General features: G+C 50.9%; 1 protein-coding gene across 3 annotated transcripts; it reads left to right on the top strand.

The window, feature by feature from the left end:
• The first annotated feature begins 5,156 nt into the window (after positions 1-5,156).
• SGK2 (serum/glucocorticoid regulated kinase 2) lies at positions 5,157-20,894 on the top strand. Of its 3 annotated transcripts, none has more exons than XM_054644453.2 (14): positions 5,157-6,367; positions 11,509-11,578; positions 12,760-12,817; positions 13,266-13,315; positions 13,903-13,960; positions 14,544-14,627; positions 14,935-15,066; positions 15,892-16,004; positions 16,482-16,518; positions 17,042-17,128; positions 18,422-18,517; positions 18,786-18,941; positions 19,306-19,395; positions 19,601-20,894. In XM_054644453.2, the coding sequence occupies exons 1-14, from the start codon at positions 6,316-6,318 to the stop codon at positions 19,754-19,756; spliced, it is 1,239 nt and encodes a 412-aa protein (XP_054500428.1). In that variant the 5' UTR covers positions 5,157-6,315; the 3' UTR covers positions 19,757-20,894. The 3 variants fall into 3 exon arrangements, with proteins under 3 accessions (XP_054500428.1, XP_077043502.1, XP_077043503.1); XM_077187387.1 differs by lacking the exon at positions 5,157-6,367 and adding an exon at positions 8,830-8,878; XM_077187388.1 differs by lacking the exon at positions 5,157-6,367 and adding an exon at positions 8,841-8,959.
• Positions 20,895-21,356: the final 462 nt, after the last annotated feature.

Here is a 21,356-nt window from a genome sequence, read left to right as displayed (position 1 = left end):
TTGCCTGGCAGGTTAATACAGTGCCCTGCACATCTTTGGTTTGCACGAGTGCTTTCAGGGTGTTTCTGTCTCTGTGTTCCCCACCAGGGAAGCAAAGGGACCCATGCCATGCCATGCCATGCCATGCCATGCCATGCCATGCCACAGCACATGGCAGCTGGATCTCCTCTCCTGCAGGCAGCTGCTCGAGTCTGGACGCAGGATGCTCACAGACTAACGTGTCCTGGTCTTAGTGCTTTAGGGGACAAAACTTCTCTGGTTCTGAGTACATGATGATGGGAAATATTTTATGAAGCTTTAATTTTGCAGAGGTTTTAAACCTAATTCAGCACTTTTTTCCCCCCTTCCCCTTAGGAGCAGATGTGCCTCCTGCTGTACTTGGGGCTGTAAGATTTGTACCCTTTTTGTGACAGTCAGGGGAAGGTCAGGGATCCTCACTCCTATCCCTCAGGGTGAAGAACAGGGAAGTTTGACCAGCACCTCAAATCCCTGAGCTCCCCAAGCTCCTGCTTGCAGGGCGACAGCCCCGGCTGGAGGAGCACTGCAGGCGGTGCAGCTCCTGGGAGTGCCAGGGCACCTCAGAGTCTGCCCCGCTGCACTTTCCAGCTGTGCCGAAGGCAGCGATTTCCCAGCGAGCCCCAAAGGGCTTTGTCTCGCTGTCAGCTCGGCTCAGGCGCTCCCTCCGTGCCCCTGCCGGGAGCCGGCGCTCGCTGGTGGCTGAGGCGGACCCGCTTGCGAAACGAGCCGGCTCTGCAAGCCCAGCGATAAGCGCAGGCTGTGTCCTCTAAACTTGGCCGTGGCTGTTGGTGCAACACTTGTGCCTTGGGCTAGGAACACGGGCAGCCCCTCCAGCCTGTCTCAGCAGACATTTTGGTGCTGTGCCGGTGCCTGTGGCGGCCTTCATGTGCCCAGTGCTGCTGGACATGTGCAGCCCTTACAGCAAGGGGTGCAGAGGAGTGAGGAAAATAACCCCCAAAATAGCAGCAGGTTTAAGGTGAACAAAGCAGAAATCTTCTGAAAACCCAGTGCGATGTCAGAGTCGGATCTGTGCTCCAAATGGCTTTTGTCTGTGCTTTGTAGCTTCTGGTCATGTGTTGCAACAATCCTCTAAACCTTCTCACTCTGAAAACCAGACAAACAAAGGCCCTCTCTGCACTACCAGGGAACGGATTTATTTCTCTCTGTGTCTTTACAGTTCCTCAGGCACAATGGGCACCTCTATTTGGGCTCGTTTCCTGAGACATGAGGGTAATACCAAATCTCTGTTGCCCTCATGCATCCACACAGTTGTGCCTCCCAGTGGGGCCATGGGTGGGAGCTGGAGTGAGGTGAGGGCTGAGCCCACTCCTCCCTGTGTGCAGAGGGCAGGTGTGGCCCTGCCTCCTCCTCACACAGGGAGCCAGAGACCTCAGAGACCTTGCCTGTGGTGGCAGCTGGATACCTCAGCCTCACGAAGTTTGGGTACTCCATATCACATATTCCAGGCTATTTCAGAAAAAGCTTATTTTGATGGTGGCATCAATGCTCTCCGTCGACTGATTTTGTACATTTTTGGAGTTTGTGTTTCAGGTGAGGAGCTGGAGGCTCCACCAGTGACTCCACCAACACACTCACTGTCAGACTCTTGTTTGGGCCCCCTCACAGGGATGTGGGACCACTGGTGCTGGGCTCCTGTAGAGGGGAAAGGAGAGGAATGGAGCAAATTAGGAGGGCATGGAGGGCAGTAGATTTTGGATCTAGGAGTGCTCCTCTGGGCTCAGCTCTGATGTGCCCACAGGTCCTCCTTGGATTCTCAGGTGGTTCTTCCTCTGTATGAGTGGCCCAGGATCCACAGAGCAGGGGACACACAGGGGGCAGAAGGGAGGCTGTAGGACTGTCACACCTGCACAGATCAGGCATGTAAAAGTCCCTGGATTTCTTGCCCCTCAGTGCTGCCAGAGGGCAAGGCTCCCTCTCACCCAGCTCCTTCCTGTCTGGCAAGGGCTGTGGGCTGCTGGGGGATTGGCAGCAGGTCCTGTCCACAGCCAGGAGGTCTTGCTGGAGTTTGGGAGGTGACCCATGCCTCATTACCTCTGCTGGCACCAGCATGTGACCCAGCACAGCCTCCGGCAAACAGAGCACTTTGTTCTGACCCTTTGCACTTCCCTGCCAGCGAGCTGCCCTCTAATCCCCCCAAGGAGGGATTTTCCTCTCCCACCCCAGCTCCCTGTGCCTTGGTCCCCTCAGAGAGAGGTCCAGGGTAATAATTTACTGCCTGCCATAAGCCACTCCTTCGGACTTTTTCTTCGACCTTCAGACTACATTGCCAAAATAAAAACAACGGGAGGGAGAGAGGCACAGGCTGCTCCCACGGCGAGAGTGTGGCAGTGCCCGCCAGCCCTGCTGCTGGATCCCAGGAGCCCTGTCTGCAGGTAATGCCCCTTTGCTTTCTCTGCAAGGATTGGGACTTTCCCTTCTTTTAGTGACTGCCTGAAGCCCTTTGGGAGCAGCAGAGGGTGTTGTAAGGACCTGGCTGGCCTGTGGAAGAGCTGCTCCCCAGGGCCAGCAGCTGGAAGGGGAGGGGGGTTCAATTCCAGCAGTGGGGTTGTTTCCCAGATGTGGAGAAGTCCAGAGAGGAGGTGTCTGGCAATATCCATAACCATAATCATAAAAGTGTCACTGAAGTGGAACCACACGGTCCTGAGCAATTGGAGTTGCAGGGAAAGTCCAGATAAGGCTGAAAACAAATACTTGTCTGGAGAGCACAAAGCAAGAGACCATGGATCTACAGTGAAAGGTGGCTTAAAATATTTGGCTACTCAGTTATCTCTGCTGGGTAAGAGCTAAAATGAGATTAGGATAGGATAGGATGGGATAGGATAGGATAGGATAGGATAGGATAGGATAGGATAGGATAGGATAGGATAGGATAGCAACCTCCTTGCTGCTCCTGCAAACTAGCTGGGAAAATTCGTGGCTTTAGCTTTGCCTCCCCCAGGAAACTTCCATCAAAGGAGCTTCCATCACCCTGCTTGTCCCTGCAGCCCCACAGCAGCTCAGCTGGGTGGGCTCCTGTGGGCAGCACCCATGAATGCTCCTGATCTGGGTAATTTCAGGAGCTGGCAGGTCACAGAGACCAACTGTGTGTCCCCATGGTTCTGGGCCACCCACACATGGAAAGGAGCCTTGGGCTCCACTGGGATTTGCAACCAGCACCAGAAAGGTGAAGTTTACACCAGAATTTTCAGGTTGTGCTGGCTCCTGTGGTCTCCTGGGCAGTGAGAGTCCCTGAGGCTGGGCCTGGTGAAGCTCAGGGGTGTCCAGCAGCCTTCTAACAGAGCATTCCCAAACCCCTCTGGCAGGCAGGGAGGGCTGCTCCTGCTCGGTTCCAGAGCAGGGGAACAGAGCTGGGCTTGGCACATTTCAGGACAGCTCTGCTGCTCTTGTACAGGGGCTCACAGGTCCTGGCAATGTCTTGAGCCCAGCTTGGACGGGGCTGCACACTGGATGCAGTATGTAGAGCCCTGCTGGAGACAATCTCTGGCTGTGCCAGCTCCAGTTGCTTCCCAGGATTTGCACATGGATGAAAAGGGTTGAACACATGGATTCCATGCAGCAGAGCTGGGGCTGGCAGCTCTCAGAGCCACTTCTGAGCTGCTAAACTCTGCTCAATGCAGCCAGGAAACTGCCCCTCTGCCCCTTGTCCCCACCAGGTGAGCACACCTGGGGCTCGAGCTAGGGGTGGTGGGCCTGTGTCACACTGACCTGTGCTACAGTGGAAAAGAGGTGTTCACCCCAAAAAACAGGGTTTGGGGTTTGTGGTTTTGGGGTTTGTGGTTGGGTTTTTGTGGGTGGGGTTTTTTTTTTTTTGTTATTGTTTTTTGTTTTGTTTTGTTTTGTTTTATGTCCCTCAAGCACAGGCTGTAATGTGTCCTGAAGTGCTGCAGGGAAGGAGGAGAGGGGACAGCAAGCAGCAAGGGCAGCTGAGCCTTTAGCAAGGACAAGGCTGGCCAGGAAGGGTCACTTACAGTCAGACTGCTTCCAATGGTGTGTTATTTATTCACTGAGATTGTGCCTACACTTGAAAAGCACTTGGGAGGAAAATAAGTTCCAGCCACCTAATTTAATGGTAATAATAACCACAGAAAATGTAAAGGCTTTACAAGAGATCAGTAAGATTCTGCCACACTCATATTTACAGAAACAGAGGCACAAAAAGTGGCAAAAATTGCTCAAACCCACCTTAGCTGTCCTTTGGAATACAAACTTGATCCCCAGTGGTCTCCTCTTATCTCCTTTTTTCAAAACATGGGAAAATATCCCAGCACTTATGTGGGATTCCTTGGCAAAATCAAAGGCAAAGCCTCAGGCAGAGTTTTGCTTTTTGAAGTTGAAAGAAAAATATAGAGGGAAAAAAAATTTAAAGAGCTGCAATGGTCACCAATAATTTATTTATGCTTTCATGAATTCTCCTAAAAGGAACAAATAGCCTCTGAGCATTTAAAGAACAGCCTATCCTATCCTATCCTATCCTATCCTATCCTGTCCTGTCCTGTCCTGTCCTGTCCTAATCTCATTTTAGCTCTTACCCAGCAGAGATAACTGAGTAGCCAAATATTTTAAGCCACCTTTCACTGCAGATCCATGGTCTCTTGCTTTGTGCTCTCTAGACAAGTATTTGTTTTCAGCCTTATCTGGACTTTCCCTGCAACTCCAATTGCTCAGGACCGTGTGGTTCCACTTCAGTGACACTTTTATGATTATGGTTATGGATATTGCCAGACAGGGAGATTAGGATTATCTTCCCCTGTAAAATAGCATATAAAACATAGTAAGAGAGAGAGAGGGGGTACTTCTCTGTGCATAGAGGCAATGGGCTGGACCTGTTGTCCCCACTGGATGTGTCCTGTCCTGGTGAAGCTGCAAATGTGGCTTTGCTGGGATGGTCCTTCCTGGAGGGATCCGACTCAGCCATGGAAGGACCACGCAGCCCTTGATCCCTCATAGGGCTTGGGGAAGAGAAAGGCAGCTTCCCTCTCTTGGGAGGAAAGAAAATGTTTCCAAGAATAATCAATGGCTGGAGGCTCTGAGCTATGCAAGCCCAGCTGAAGAAAATCCCTCTCTGTGGCCAGAGTTTGTTTCCCTCATGGTCTGGCCAGGTCCAGGCAGGAGGTGTGCACAGAAGGGGTTAAATTGCCCAAGATCTGCTCCTCACCTTTGAACTCAGGTCCAGCCAGAGGTTTTCCTGGCACAGATGTGTTCTCTGGAGGGCAGGGAAACAGCAGCCAGGCACAGAAGAGCAGCAATGCTGGCAAAACCCAGCCCTGACATCAGCAGCTCTCCAGCTCCAGCAGAATTGTTTAATTTTGTCCAGGAGTGTGTGAGTTCTGGGCAGGGGAATGGGCCAAGGTCAGTGCTGCTGTAAGGGCCATGGTTACCCTGCTGGCACCTGCAGGGACACGTGCCTGTGGGATGTGTGTGCCCTGCAAGTGCCCCCACACTCACAAGTCCCTTCAGTGTGGCACTGAGGGCTCCTGCCATGGGCACAGGCCATGATGGGTGAGGGACAAGAGCTGCTGCAGGAGGGGACTGGCTGTGGGCACACAGGACAGGGCAAGGGCAAAGCCTCACCTTTTACACAGGGCTAGGGCAGGAGGCCAGCCCTGCTCACACCTGGCTGTCCCACTCATGTCATCATGGGGACAACTGCTCACCCTGCTCCCCTCTCCAGGGAGAGTCCCAGGGCTCCACAGGCAGAGCCCTGTGCAGCTGCCCCAGGTGTCTGATGTTGAATTTTTGACAAGGACCTGCCCCACAGTGGGGTTCACCCATGGGCCATGTGTCCCTGTGCTTCCAGGGAATGTTTGCCAGGGAGCCACTGGTGTCAGGGCAGTCACCCTGGGTACAGGTAGGGTGAAATGGGGTGAAAGCTCCTCAAAAGCCTCTAAACCCCAAATCTTTTCCCAACAGCAGAAATACATGAATTTACCAGGTTTTGGGAAAATTTCTTCTGTGTTACAGGAGCCAAACCTCTCAGCTCTCTTCCATTCCCAAAGTGCTTTGTCACTGGGGTGATGGCAGAGCCCCCCAGTAATCTCCACCAGACTGAGTGGGTGCTGCCCAGAGAGGGTCAGGATCTGTCCCTGTGTCCCAGAGCTGTGTCTGTCTGGCAGTCAGCCAGTGCTGCACCCAAGGACTTGTCTGTGCTCTCACTCCTGTGCCCTTCACCTTTGCAGACAGAGGAACACCTGTGTGCTCTGCTTCCTGAGGACACCCCGAGGCAGCAGCTGAATTCCTGCCCCAGCTGCAAGGAGAGGAGATTCTTTTGGTTGGCTTATGATTGTGGCCTGGATGGAGCCCTCCTCCACTGCCCTGGGCAAGACAAAAGGTAACACTGCTGGGTGGCACGGTGCCACTGAGCCCTGGGCATGCTGAGGGCATGGAAAAGGCCTCCCCATGGTCTCCCACAAGTGTTGGGCTGCAGAGCCTTCCTGGTGGGCTCCAGCTGGGCTCAGCAAGGGCTGCAGGGAGCCTGGCTCCCATGGGACACACACAGAGGTGGCAGCTTTGCCTCTCACACCTGGCCCTGAGTGACACCCAGCCCTGGAGGGTCAATGATCATCACAGGGGGGGTAGGATGGACAAAACCGACCCAACATCACTTTGTCCATCACTAGTTGTCATCAGATTAGGTGTTTGATGCATTTTAGCTGTTAAAATTTTCCCTACAGGATCCTCCTGCTTTCTTCTTCTCTAGATAGAAAGTGGGATTTTAATTAAAGATGTCTTTTTCCCTGGAAATTAAAATCAAGTAGATTTTGTTGATAACACTGAGATTTTCATTAGAGAAACAAAAGCAGAAGGCACTGACTAGAAAATGTAACTTTAAGAAAATGTAACTGATAAAATTATTCCGAAATTTGGCCATTTCAATGCAAGTGGAGGCAAAGCTGGAAAAAAGAAAAACAAGGTGTCTTCTTAAAGGATGTCAGTGCTGATAGCTTGAGAATATTGGGTGAGCAAACAATCAGCTTTTGACCTGAAAGAAGGTGATATTTCAAGCAAAATGCTGCTCCCTCTCCCTCATCACTCATGGCACCAAGCACATCAAATGTTCCTGATGATCTCCCTGGTAGCTGTGATCTAGGGACCTATCCCATGGTGGCCAGCCCTCCTGCTTCCCACAGGGAATGCTGCCACAGCCTGGCTTTTACCTCCTGGCACCCACCACTGAAATTGCTCCAGGAGCTGCTTTCCTGCTGCTGCAGCTGCACACAGAGAGATTTTCATAGGAAACTACAATGGCAGCAAAAAGCAACTGATTTATATTTAATAAAGAGAGAGAAGACATCAGCCCTTCTCCCAGGCCTCCTTTTGCTCAGAGCTCAGTCTCTGGTCTCTCAAATCACCAGGCTCCCCATGTGTTTATGTTTGCAGTTAACAGTGCTGCAAAGCACCAGCCTGGCTGCAGCCCTCCAGGGTCCCCAGGACACTGTAAAAAGCAGTTTCTTCAGGGCTTGACCTGAACCAAATGCCAGTTTTGACCTTCCTCCAAATCACTGGACAGAGGATGAATTTTCAGCTGACTTGTAAAAAATTATTCAGAACACCTGAGCTGCCTGCCAGGCTGCAATTTGCTTCTACACACCACCTGCACCTCTTCCTCCCCACCCATAGTTACCCCTCCCACGTAAATTCTCACTCCTTGGGTACAGCTAGCAGGTGTTTCTTCATCTCTTGCAGCTGGTCAGCTTTTCCTGCTCTATTTAAAGTGCTGCATGAGGCAGCAGCAATGGTATGATCACTCTGAGGGGTGGTTGTGTTTAGGGGCTAAATGAACTGCTGCAGGAAACAAAGCTCTTCCCCTTTGGGTTTTAGGAAGGAGCTCTGGGCTCCTGGCCTGGCAGGGTGGGCTGGTGCAGGGATGGGGAGTGTGAGGAATGAGAGGTCTCTGTGCTCAGTGCTTGTGGAGTGCTTCCCATGCTTCAGGGCTCAGCCTCTGGGAGATGAGCTCCCAGGTATGTTTGATGGCTTGTTTTCATAGAATTATTTTTTTGCAAAGTGCTTCAAGCTTTAGCCACCTGCTGTTTTCTTTAAGTTCTGCATGTAGCTTTTCTCTAAAATTTCAAGGATTGGTTGTTTCCAGCTTGCCCTGAGCCAGGGCTGCTTGGCTGATTTCTGCTCTGTTTTGCAGTGTCCCTGGGGTGTAGGGAACAGGATCTGCAGGAGAAAATTGGACAAGCCAGTAGGTCTCCAGAGACTGGCTAAGAAAGCTTCTTGAAATGCAGAAGTTCTTTAAAGTCTTTCCTAACCTCTTCCTGGACTTGCTGTGGTGTCTCAATGGGGATGAAAGTGGAGTTCAGTACTAGCTTGCAGCTATTTCTTCGATCTGCAGCAGGGGAAAACTTGAGCCTTTTTTTCTCTCCCCAGTAAAAGCACGTGTTTGCAGGAATGTCCCACCTCCCTCCCTGCTCCTCTCTGAGCTGAAACTGGGGCATCTCCCCCTTCAGCTGAGAGCAGCCCCTGTGCTGGGTGAAACCTGTGGGTGCCCTTCCAAACTCTGAGCTTCCTGCACAGCATCACCTGCTGTCCCAGCCCTGCCGGGCTTCTCCAGGCTGGCAGCCAGCCCTTCCCAGAGCAGGAGGGGACGAGGCACTGCCTCGGAGGGGTTTGCAATGTAGGTTAGGCAGGGGAGGCTGCCGAGAGCGGTGACATCGGGGAGGAGGCGGGAGCAGCCCGCAGATGACGAGGCTGTGAGGTTGTGTCTCCGTGCAAGGTACGCCTTGCATTAGTAATGTGTTTGTAGCAAATAACGCTGGGCTGGCATGGGAATGTGGGTCACCACTGCCAGAACTGTGTGAGGAACAGGGAGCTGCTCGTGCTGTGCTGGGAAGCAAGCGTATGTTACTGAGGGATGTGTGGTGGGGGGAGATTTAGCTGCACAAACTGCTCCAACTTGGAAGTAGCAGCTTTCTGTCGTGTGAGTGAGTGCTTCCTGCCTGGGGGGTGCCTGTGGCCGGGAGTTGGGGTGAAATGGTGTTTGAGGAGGGGGGAGTGGGGTGCAGGTGTCTGTGTTCCTGCTGTGTAATAGTCCTGTGATATTGGGGAGCTCCTAGACTTGCTTGTCAATGCTCCCTGTGGCCCTGGCCGTGCCTGGAGCATCCGTGCTGCACCAGCAGGCACGGGGAGGGATGCAGCCGGGCATGGATAACCAAGGATTCCAGCGGATCTTGGTGACCTATTTCTGGTTCTGTTGTTCAGTGTCTGTGCTCAGGAAATCTTTCTGCTTTAGGGGGTAGGGTTTGTTAGTGATAAGGAAAAGCCTGCTTGGCTGCTTGTGAGATTTAAAGCACAAACTAACCTGGTTTTGAAGGTGGATTTGGGCTGGGAAAGGTGGCTCTGAACCTGTATAGACAGTGATGTGGGATGGGGCTATACACATCCTATAAATGGGTATGGTACTTCAGTGCCAGAGACTTCAACCTCAGAGCAAGTCCCTTTAATGAAAAAGCTGTGCTGGAAAAGGCAGCCCTTGGTCAGCAGGGACTTGTTGAGTGGCTTCACTTCCAGCAAAGAGGCAATGGAGCAGAACAGGGCTGGTGGAGGGAGGCATGAATGGGCTGCCAGGCTGGGGGGCTCCTGCCTGGCTGCAGGTTGCTAAAACAGGCTTGTCCAAGCCCCTTGGAGCAAGTCAGGAACTTGTCCTGCATCCTGTGAATACCTCCAGGGCATGTGGATGTGTTTCTATGGCTTGCCCATGTGCTCTCCCAGATGACCAAGCTGTGATATCTCCATCTGTACCTGAGTTATTTCCCCTGAGTCTGGGACCAGAACAGAGGCTGCAAGGTGGCCCTAAGGCCAAACCCAAGCTTGTGGGACTTCAGATTTGAAGGAAATGGGCTGTACCACCTGATGGAGCTGCAGCAGGGAGCAGGAGTGAGGTGCTGGGTTGGGTTGCTCTGGCCAGAGGCTCCTGAGCAGGGATGGGAGCCTTCACTTCTCTCCCTGCTGCTGCCATGTGCAGCTTGGGGCTTGTCCACACACACCTGTGTGCCCTGTGCCAGCCTCCACTCAGGCCTGGGTGCTTCAGGGAGTGCTGTCTGCTCAGAGACTGCAGCAGTGGTGTCCCTCTGCTGTGGCCATGAATCTGCCCAGCCTGTCCAGCAGCCCCTGAGGCAGGTGTTGGGTGACCTTCAGCAGCCCTGGGAGAGCCAGGCTGTCAGGGAAAGGACGATGCCCAGGGCTTGATCTGTCTGGGTGCTGCCTGCTGTCCCTGCTGGTGGCTGCCAGCTGGGACGGGATCTTGGACTTGCTGCAGGGCAAAGTATGGACAAAGTCAGGGGCTCAGACCAGCCCTGATGTTGTAAGTTCTCCCTCTGCATGGTTTGTGGGCTTTGCTTTAAATTCCCTTTGCCTTTCTTATCCATTCAGTAACTCTAAACCCACAGCTTAGTTTTTTGGCTGCTCATCAGAGCTGCCCCCAAATCCCAGATCTGCTGGTGGGGCCAGCTCAGGGGCTCTCAGGAGTTCCAGGACCCCCTGCCTGCCAGATCCAACATCCATGCAGGAAGGGCTCTGTTATGGGCTTGTTTGCCTCAAGACACACTGTCCTACAAAATCCTTGCCCAGGGAGACAGGTTCTGGCAATTGGTGCTCTCCATTCCTTGGTCTGTAGAAGAGCTATTCCAGGATGACAGCTTGCTTGTGTCTACAAAGCCCCTTCTTTTTAGATGGAAAAGGAAAGGCATATTTCTGTGAATGTTTTGATCCTGGCTTTCCCTTCAATGGCAGAAGTGAGGAGTAAAACTGAGTCTTGAAATACTTTTGCTATCTACTCCTAAGCAAAACAAGGAACTCCTCTGTACAGGCTGCACTCCTTGGGCTTCCCTCTGGCTCAGCCTGTGCAGCAGGGAGCAGGCTCAGGGCTTCCTCTCTGTGAAGGGAGAGGTGATGATGATGATGAGTGGTGGCAACTGCCTGCACAGCTGAGCAGCAGTGATGCTCCATGGTGGGGATCCCAGCTTCTGGCACTGGCTATGTGTCCTTGGGCAAGCCACTGCTGTGATGTGTGTGTGCTGGCTTACCTCCTGCAGGGCCTGAAAGGTTTCATTCATGTCCCTAATTACTCACAGAGTCCTGAATGGAAGGGACAGTGGATGTGCCAAGTGTGTGACGTATCCCAGTACAACCTCATCCTTGTAAGCACTCTCCTTGTCCCCCCTGGGGACACAGGGGTGGCTCAGAAAGGCTTGACAGTGGTGCTTCAGCCTGAGTCCCCTTGGCCACCAGAGAGGGTGTCTGTTTTGTGGCACTCATGCCTGTCCTGTGAGCTATTGAGGGCTCCTGGTGAGGCTGGGAGGGAAGATGTCCTGGTTCCTATAATTTCCTGGTTATTTTGGTATGTGAGTGGAAGGGGGAGGAGGGTGGCTGTGGAGAGAAGAGCAAGGTCAGTGAAGAACAAATGTGCCTCTGTGCACTTGTGATCACGCTGCCAGCTAATCGGCTTCGGTGCTCCAACTTTGCTCCCAGAACTCATCAAGCACGGCCGGGAGAGGATAGAACAAACCATCAAGGCCTCTGGCTCCAGGCTCTGCTCATAGTGAGTATGAACCCCTCCCAGTGGGATGGGAGCCCTTTAACAGCTCAGCTGATAACCCCTGTGCTGGCTGGCTGGTGGATGGAGCTGGCTGGCACCGGGCAGATGTGGGCAGTCCCTGGCACAGCTGCCAGCATCCGCTGCTGCCCGGCAGCTCCTGCCATGCCCAGCCTGGCTGTGCAGGAGGGGTTTCTGTGGGATGGCTGGGGGTCTGTGCCTGGTGGTGTGTGGGGGCAGAGAGTGGGAGCACCCACAGGTGAGATGTGGGGAGGCTGGTGGGGTCTTTGGGCCCCTTTTTGGGAGGGGTGGGGCAGAGGGTGGCTGTGGGGGTGAGAGCCTTCAGAGCAGATGTAGTGTGGTGGGGCTGAGGGGGGGTCTAAGCCCTCTGGGGCAGGGGAGAAGGGAGCAGAGCTCCCATGTCATCTTCTTAATTCTGGCTTTTGCAAAGAGCATAGAGGAACCCCTAAAACCAAAGGGAGAAATCCCTGAGGCAAGGCTCACCCATCCCCAGTGATACTCAGGCAGGATGGATCTGAACCAACAAGTGTTTAAGTCTGGCTTCTTCAGCCCCAGCAAAAGCTGCACCAGGCAGACAAGAGGTCTTTAATGCATCTGCTCACCAAGCCTGCCATGGCAGCTCCTCTTCCCTGCAATGCCAGCATCCCTGAGCTGCCCTGGTCTGACCTGGCCTGGGCAGTGGCCTCTGGTTGCTGCCAGCCCCATGGACCATGGTGCCTGGACCCAGCTGGACTCTCCTGGCTGCCCTGTGGGGATACTCACTGGGCTGCAGCATCCCTGTGCAGTGAGGAGGGGGCTGCATCTGCCTGGAGAGGGGTCTGGCCATGGCCAGGAGAGCTGTGCCTTCACCTGGCCTGGTGCTGTGTTGCTGCTGGGGCTTGTGCAGCTTCTGCTATTGGGAGCTGGGGGCCAATATTAGATAAGCTTGTTCACCCAGGAGCCCTGCTTCCCTGATCTCCTGACAGCACACACCATTCCCTGCCTCCCCCAGAGTGTGGGTATCCCATCCTTTGGGGGTAGCAGTGCTGGGGAGCTCAGCTGAGCCCTCCTATGATGGAAGGGGTGCACACACTGGGGTTTGCACTACTCCCCTGCAAGTTAATGGTGTGAAGCTGTTCCTCTCTCAGATTTTGTACCCAACACTGACTTCCTCTTCTTTTCCCAAGTGCTGAGCGAGTTGTTTTTTTAATGGATCGCTCCCGGAGCCCAGACAAAAGCACCCAGGTGAGCTCATGGCTCTGAACAAGCAAATCCTCACCTTTGGGACAAAGGGGGCTGGTGCCTTTAGATTAAAAACAAGAAAAGAGCCTGTGTTAGCCTGCTGGGATTCTTGCTGCTGCCCTGTCCTGTGGATGATGCTGGGTGGGGGAAAACAGCAGGGAGGCCCTTTTGGACAAGGCATGATGTTCCCAGAGACTGGGAGCAGTAAGATTCCTAGGGAACAGGAGGAAGAGCGTGTGTGTGTGTATGCATCCCCTTGTCTTTGGGAAGAGAGAGGCTGCAGCTCTGTGGTGCTGTGTGTGCATAAGCCATCTAGAGAGACCTTAAATGTTTGCTGAAGTATCCACTGGGTGTTTATCAATGGCTCTGTGGGAGGGTTGCTGTGCTGAGGAAGGGAAAACCCAACCTGCAGCATAATCCTTGTGACTAAAATTCTTGTTATTTTCTGTAGCCTTCAACACCAACTGACAACATCAACCTCGGACCTTCTGCTAACCCCAAGTAAGCTCCCTGCAAAGCCAGGTAGGGTGTGGAGTGGGAAGAGATTTGATAGGGAGATGCAGATGATCCCTGTGTGTCCCAGGGTGGTGTCTGCAGGAGCCTGGACAATTACATTTCTTGGCCTTTAATACCACATGTGCCACTAATGCACCAGCTTCCAAAGCTAAGCTGTAGCTGGTACTTATTATTATCATCCTCTCCTGACCATGTCTATAGCCCCTTGTCCCTTTTCTTTTGAGAGGTAGTAAGGGAAGTTCTTCCTTGTCACTGCTGGCTTCCTGACTGTCTTTCTCTAGAAACAGGCACAAACTGTGTCCCCTGTAAGGGCATCACCTCATCCTTACAGGTGCTGTCACTGCTGCTGCCTTCAGCCCCAGGTTGCTGAGGGATTGCTCATGCTCTGCAGGGAGCACTGACACACACAGTGTGAATCCTGAGCTGCCTGGGAGCGAGGGTCACCCACCAGTGCCCTTTAATCCCTTTCACAAACACTCCTTTTTCCAAGCAGGAACTCTGCTTTGATGGTGGTGTTACTGTTGCGTGTTTCTCTCCCAGAAACATTAACTTGTTTCATTCTTGCCCAACAGTGCCAAGCCAACAGACTTTGACTTCCTGAAGGTTATTGGCAAAGGAAGCTTTGGAAAGGTGAGTGGGCTTTTGCAGGTGGGCTGTAGCTGTTTGCAGGCAGCTTGGATGGAAAATGTGTTGCTGAAGGAGTTTCTGGCTGTGTCCTTTGCTTGCACCTCTCCTGAGGTGTTTGGCCTGAGTGGGACTGAGATGAAATAAAACCTGAGACACTATTACTAACAGTCCATTCGAACTTTAAGGTCCTTCAAGCTCTCTAAGGACTGAGGAGTGAGGTGTTTTGTGCTCAGGGTGGTGATGGTCAAGAGCACTGCTTGATTCAAAATAAGTTTCAAACTTGTTCAGCACAAGATCTCCAGAGAAACCTTGGAGACAGGCAGGATTCACTTTAAGTGAGACTAGCCCCAAATGCTCCAAAACTATTTTCTATTGGGTGTCTAGGGAATATATGTGGAGATAGTGAGTGCTTATCTTCTGGCAATGAAAAAGTGCTGGGAATTGAGAGGGCTGGAGCTTGATCTTTAAAATCCTGTAGCTGGCCCTCTGGAGTAGTTTTCTGTGTATAATCACTCACAAGAGTGTTAAACTAATGAGGACACACTGACCAAGGTGAGACGGCTGTGACCAGGACCTTCTGTTGCAGGTTCTCCTGGCCAAACGCAAGTGTGATGGGACTTTTTATGCAGTCAAAGTCTTGCATAAGAAAACCATCCTCAAGAAAAAGGAGGTATGTCCGCTCTCCTGGGCTGTTCTGGAAATTGTGGTTGGTGTATGGGCTCTCTGGATAATGCAATTGGGATACCTGGCATTCAGGTAGGCAGTTCTCATGTTAAACATGGATCTGGCTGTGCCATGAGAACAAAAGAACAGAGATTAATTAGGTCAGATAGGAGGGAGTGGTTCTCTTTTGGGGGCTGGAAATGACCCTGGAGGGCTCCCAGCTTCCACCTGCTTTGAAAGCATCACTGAGCCCTTAGGGCAGGCTAGGCTGGATCCTTGCCTGAATCCTTAATGCTTTGTCTGCTTCTTGATAGCAAAACCACATCATGGCAGAACGCAACGTGCTCCTGAAAAATGTCAAGCACCCCTTCCTTGTGGGACTCCATTACTCCTTCCAGACCTCAGAGAAGCTTTACTTTGTGCTTGACTATGTAAATGGAGGAGAGGTGAGTGCACTTCCAGGCTTTGTTTTAATCCTTTTTGGTCCTTCACAAACATGCTGCTTTATTTAAAATTTTCTTGTCAGAAGATAATGATGTTGAGGGATAACGTTGTTTTGACTGCTGGCAAGGAGCAGCCAGGAACACCTGGCAGGATACCTCACCTCTAAATTGAGCAAAGATCTTGCTGGCTATTACCTGAGTCAGATGATTCCCAAAGTAAAGATTCTGAGAAAAGCAGTAATGGGGCATTTTAAAATTCTATGGAGAATATGGGAAATGCTGGCATCGGTGAGGTTCAGGGAAACCCCCTTGTTGGCCAGCTCTGGATCCATGTCTAGTGCTTAGGGGTGATGCCATTGCAACTTTCTAGATTTTTTCTGTCCTGTAGAAGCTTACTTTTCTCAGCTGTCTTTCTGTGCCATCTGAAACTGGATGGGAGATGTTGTTAAGGTGGATATCTTGCTCAAATCAAGTTCATGTTGGGGATCTTTGCATGTTCAGCTCTCTGCACATTTATCATTTCTCATGGCCATACTACCACTGTAACCAGCCTGTGGGTTGTAATAAGCTAGGAGCTTAACCAGATCAGCAGATGATGGGGGGGTTTGAGAATTAATTATTAATTTTTGGGAATGATGAGGAGGAGAAATGAAGCCTTTTTAGAAAGGTGTTTGGATTGCTTAAATTCACTTGGCTTGAGCATGTTTCATGCTGTTAATGTGCTACCTGCTGCAAATCACTTTTCACTTATGTAGCTGGCTTTGAGCCTTGCTCCAGATTAGCCTTCATGTATTTGGAGACATGATCAACCCTCTCACCTTCCTGTAGCTCTTCTTCCACTTGCAAAGGGAGCGTTGCTTCCGTGAGCCCCGGGCCCGGTTCTACGCCGCAGAAGTGGCCAGTGCCATTGGGTACCTGCATTCCCTAAACATCATCTACAGGTAAGGCAGGGGCTCCAAGCCTCCTCAGGCAGGGGGTGCAGTGTTGGCAGGGAAAGGGATTCACTGGGCAAGTGAAATGCAGGATGGAGTAGCTGAAGAACGTCCTAGCCCAGACAAGACTGTGCTGTGGTGCTTTACCCTGCGAGACCTGATGGGCAATAAACCACTCTTTCCCCTTCCCAGTATCAGTCTGAGGGTATTAAGTTTAAAGACATAAAATACACCTGGCTCAATAAGTAAGAAATCATCTCTCAGTAACAATTTATGCATGGAAATGCAGGCTAACACCTGATCCTCTGTGAAAGCAGCCAGTTTATGTTTCCACATATGTATACTGATGGGAGTCTGCAATTTGGGAAGGTCTTGGTGATCTGGATTGGGAGGCTTTGTTAGCTCCTGATCTTAGCTGGTGCTGTTTCACATCCATGTTTTCTAAGTATCTGGCCAAACCTGCTCAAACAGCATTTTTTCTTGCAGGGACCTAAAGCCTGAGAACATCCTCCTGGATTGCCAGGTATATTCACAAGCAGAGGGCTGTGGCTCTACATGCTGGACTACAGCTGACATGATGGCATGGATTTTGTTTGTCTGCCCCACTGCACTTCTGTGCAGATCCTGGAGGGATGAGAGGGCTTGCCCTCTGAAGAACTGCATGGTTTTGGGGCTCATTCCCAGAAGATGGGACCTGGCCTGTGGGGGGGATCAGGGTGGTGAAGAGCAGGTCACTGCTGCAGCTCTGGTGGTGGCTGTTACACAAATTGGCTCTGGGACAAAGCAGCAGAAAATCCCAGCAGTGCTGGAGCTCTTCATGGCTACCTAGCTGTAGACAAATAAAAAATAAGAAGCAATCTAGACTTCATTTTTTCTACAGGCTCTTGTAGTACCTGTACTACAAGATGAACATAATGGGAGGGAGGGGAGGCAGATGAGCAGTGGGGAGCCAAAACTCACATGAGTTGTAATGCATAGGCAAATCTTGGAAATTCTGTCTCCTCTCCATGAAGAGTGGCACAAGCTAAAATGTCTCTTTTCTTTAGGGACACATAGTATTGACAGACTTTGGACTCTGCAAAGAAGGAATGGAGCAAGAGGAGACAACTTCTACCTTTTGTGGCACTCCTGAGGTATTCCATGTGCTGGGGCTTTGCTGAGACCTGGGGGCTGGAAACCTTCAGACACTTGGTGCTCTGGGTCTTGGGCTTATGAGGCACCTCAAAAAAATATGGGTTCTCTGAGGCTGTCAGCCTGGAGCTGGAGTTCAGATAAGGCCTTCCCTATCCAGCAGACAGTCACTCCAAAATTGCTGTGTTGTTACAGGTATGAATGAGCTATTGAAGCAAGGGTTCCTGCACTTGGAAAACTTGGAAATGGCCAGGCTTGTGAAAATAGCTGGGGAGTGGAGACAACCTTGTCCCTAGGAGCAGGACTGCTGATTGTTTACCTGCTCTGAGACCCCAGTGGTGCAGAACAAGGAGCCTGCTGGTACTGCCATGCACAGGACCTTGCTGTGCTCTCCTGGGTGGCCTTGGTGCATGCAGGAGCTGCAGAATGCCCTGTGCAGAGGAGGGGAGCAGGCTCCCCCCTGGAATGCAAACACTGCTCAGAGGGGAGGAAATGCCTTTCCTCCAGTGCACTCCCACTGGGTTTTGTGAAAGCCTATTTCCAGTCTGGCTTCTTGGAAGCTTTTTTGCCTGCTTCTTACTGAGCCTGGGGATTTTGGTAGCACTTCAGCCTAGGTAATATACCTGTCCTGCTGCTTTCCCCAGGCAGCTTGACAAAGGGGCTGTAAACATGGCACCTTTGAGCCTTCAAGCTCAGCAGAAGTGGGCAGGAATTTCCCTCCTTTTTCAGTGAGGTTTCACTTATGCAACAGCACAGCATGAACCAAGCAGGAATGTTTAAGCTTTGTTTTCCAGTTTTGGTGTGTAATGGTGTTTTCCTGTTCTAGACAGAGCCTGATAGTACACAGAGGTAATTCTGTGGGAAACTCTGCAGGCTGCTCCATTTCTTGCCTGTTGCTCCTTGATGGTGCCTCTTGGTAGTTTTGCTGCTTTAGACAGACTTACTAGGGCTAAAAACTGCAGCTTTTTCAAAAACACAGACGTTTTTTTAGAGGTGTGTTGTTCCTAGTGGGACAGGATTGCTGGCTGCATTGTGGCAGGTACCAAATGCTTGTAGAAGTCCTCTCAAGGAAGAGAACCTCCTGTAGCCTGCCAGGACACTTTGAGGGCTTTGGTAGGTGTCTCTCAACCCCAGTGCTCCAAAGCAAGTGGAGAGTTTATTGGATAATACTAGGAAAAGCATCTGTGTTACTCTTAATGCATTTGCTCAACTTGAGCTGCAGCCGGGTTTGGGACTAAGGAGGGCAAAGCCCTTCCTTTATAATTTGACTCCAATATTTCCTTCTGACTTCCCAGTATCTGGCTCCTGAGGTGCTAAAGAAGCAGCCCTATGACAGGACAGTAGACTGGTGGTGCCTAGGAGCTGTCCTCTATGAAATGCTCTTTGGACTGGTAAGTTTGGAAATGGGCTGGTTTACTTTACATAGTGGAAATTCGATTTGCAAAAGCTGTGGTGTGAGGTTGGTCTGGTGTTCATGAGGTATTTGATAGACAACTAAATCCTGAATTAATGATCTGGTCCAACCCTACCACTGCCCTTTTGAGCAGAGGTGTGGCAGTTCTCCATCTGCTCACTGCAGGACTCTTTTTGACCTGCAATGTGTGGCTCCTTCTGGTAGCTCATGTTTTACCTGGCTGCTTCTCCTCTCTTTCAAATTAGCCTCCTTTCTACAGCCGGGATGTGTCTCAGATGTATGACAACATTCTGCACAAGCCACTACAGATCCAAGGAACCAAGACTGTGGCAGCTTGTGACATCCTTCAGGGACTTCTCCACAAGGACCAGAAGAGGAGGCTGGGTGCCAAAACAGACTTTGTAGGTGGCCTTCACTATGAGCAGAGGGAGGATGGATGGGGAAATTTCTATTCTGAGCATTTCTTTCATAAGAGCACTTGCTTGGAAAAACCCTCCCACACAGTCTGTCCCTTCAGCCTCCTACAAGGAACACATGGGGTTCACTTGGATTTCCAAAGGGAGAGGGGTGGTGGCCAGCTAAGGACACCAGTGTGTGATGGGTCATTTCCCTTTGGGGAATTCCTGAACCAGGACCCTCATGTGTTAAGGATTTGTGGATATGAGTATGTGGGAACTTCAAGTCAACTACTTAAAGCTGTGAGACCGGCTGCTGGAAAATGAGGGTTGGCAGAAAATTGACTTTTCCTTCCTGCTTTCTGTGCAGCTTGAGATAAAGAGCCATGTATTCTTCAGCCCAATAAACTGGGATGATTTATACCACAAGAGGATTACTCCTCCATTCAACCCCAATGTGGTAAGTGGGTAATTCTGTCTGTTTTACAGAAGGGATCATCTCTAAATATCTCACACTGATGCTGAGGGTTCTGAGGTGTGGGTTGGGACCTGCAGATGCAGTGTTGATGGCTCTTTTGGAAGAGCAGCTGTGTTGGGCTGTCTGAACACAAGGGTCTGGTTTGGGTCTGCTCCCTCAATGATTGTGTGTCTGCTCCTTGGCTTAGGCTGGCCCAGCTGATCTGAGACACTTTGATCCTGAGTTCACCCAGGAAGCCATCTCTGCCTCCATCACCCGCACGCCTGACCTGGCAGCCAGCAGCTCCAGTGCCTCAGATGCATTTTTAGGATTTTCATATGCACCAACTGAAGAGGACATTTAAGTTTTACAAAGGCTTTGTCAAGCCATATTTTAAATGAATGGGTTTTATGGGTTTTTGTGGGGTTTTTTTCCTTTTGAGAGGTTTGGTACTGTCCTTTGCTCATGGTTTAAGGAAATTGGCACTAACACACTAACTGGCTGGGATGGAACAGAGCTCTTAATTTTTGCTGTTTGGTGGATTTTTTCCCTAAATGAATGCTTCCCTCTCAGGAAAGTGGCAAACTGACTAGGATTTTCCCCGAGTGTCTTGTGCTACTTGGCAGAATTGTATTCACTCTGTGGTTATATTTATGGTTGAGGTATGTGCCATCATTCACATCAACAGCCCTGTCCCTGTGACTGGACACATTTATTTTACTTTTTTTTTTTTTGTGGAGTTATGCTCAGCTATGCCCAATGTCTTTCTCAAAGCCCTCAACAGAAAAGGAAACTCTTCACATCACCATGAACAGTGGCTTCCTTCCTTTACATGAACTCTGTCACTCAAGCTGCTCATCCTGGGCTGTGTGAAAAACTGTACATCAGTTATTGCTCCAAAGGCAGCTGCAGCTCTGTAAGTCCTGAACTGTGCTGTGGCCTTTCATGCCAGTCTGATCCTCCTCAAAGTGAGTGGATTATCCTTCTGGCCCAGGATTGGAATGCTACTGAAGCAACAACGAGGCTGTGATGGAGGAGCCAATGTGTAGGAGGAAAATCCCAGATCAAGGCGGGGGTGGAGAAAGAGACTGAGTTGCTTGGAAAAATAAAAATAACTTTATAGCTGAACTCTGGTTGGGGGTGAGGGTGCTTTCACAGCATGTGCTTGACTTGCCCCAGGCACACCAACACTACTGTGATGAGCACAGGGGAGTGAACAATGAGTGCTGGCCATGCCCCAGGCTCCAGCACTCACCTGAAAATGCCCATCATTCATGTGGAACAGTTATTTATTCTGCCTTAATTTAAAAGCTGGTGTATTCATTGAATGTCACTTCCCACATTTCTTTTTAAGCTGTTCTGTGCAGTTGCTGTGGGGAGGAGAGGGGACTCAGAGCAACACGGGGATAAACAGGGGGCTTCCTAAAACTTGTGTGATGCTCATGCTGTGGGGAACTTTGTGCTGGTACCACTGTCTGTTTTGGTTTGGGTTTTTTTGTTTTTTTTTTGTTTTTTTTTATCAGGCTCTATCTTGTATATGCTGAAGTCATTGGAAATATGACATGGTTTATATTAAAGTTGCAAATACTCATGTGCTTCTCTGGGTGTCCTGGGTAAGAGGGGAAGGAGGGTGTTTGCCTTGTGCTGGGCTGGAGAGTACAGGGCGGCTACATGCAGCAAGTGACTAACACTGCCTGTGTTTAAATTAAAGAGGAATTCCCTACTTTAAGCTGATCACAGAATCATGAAAGGGTTGAGGATCTTAAAGGCCAGGGATACCTTCTACTCTCCCAGGCTGCTTCAAACCTCATCCAGCCTGGCCTTGGACACTTCCAGGGCTGGGGCAGCCACAGCTTCTCTGGACAGGCTGGGCCAGGGCCTCCTTACGCTCACAGGGAAGAACCTGCAGCTATCAGGAGTGGGGTTTTAAACAAGCAAAATCCAAGGCCCAGAAACGCCAAGAG

Source organism: Agelaius phoeniceus, chromosome 17 (assembly GCF_051311805.1).
Source record: "Agelaius phoeniceus isolate bAgePho1 chromosome 17, bAgePho1.hap1, whole genome shotgun sequence".
In the NCBI taxonomy this organism is placed as follows: domain Eukaryota; kingdom Metazoa; phylum Chordata; class Aves; order Passeriformes; family Icteridae; genus Agelaius; species Agelaius phoeniceus.
Note: the sequence above shows the minus strand (reverse complement) of the source record. Positions and strands in the feature narration are given on the sequence as shown.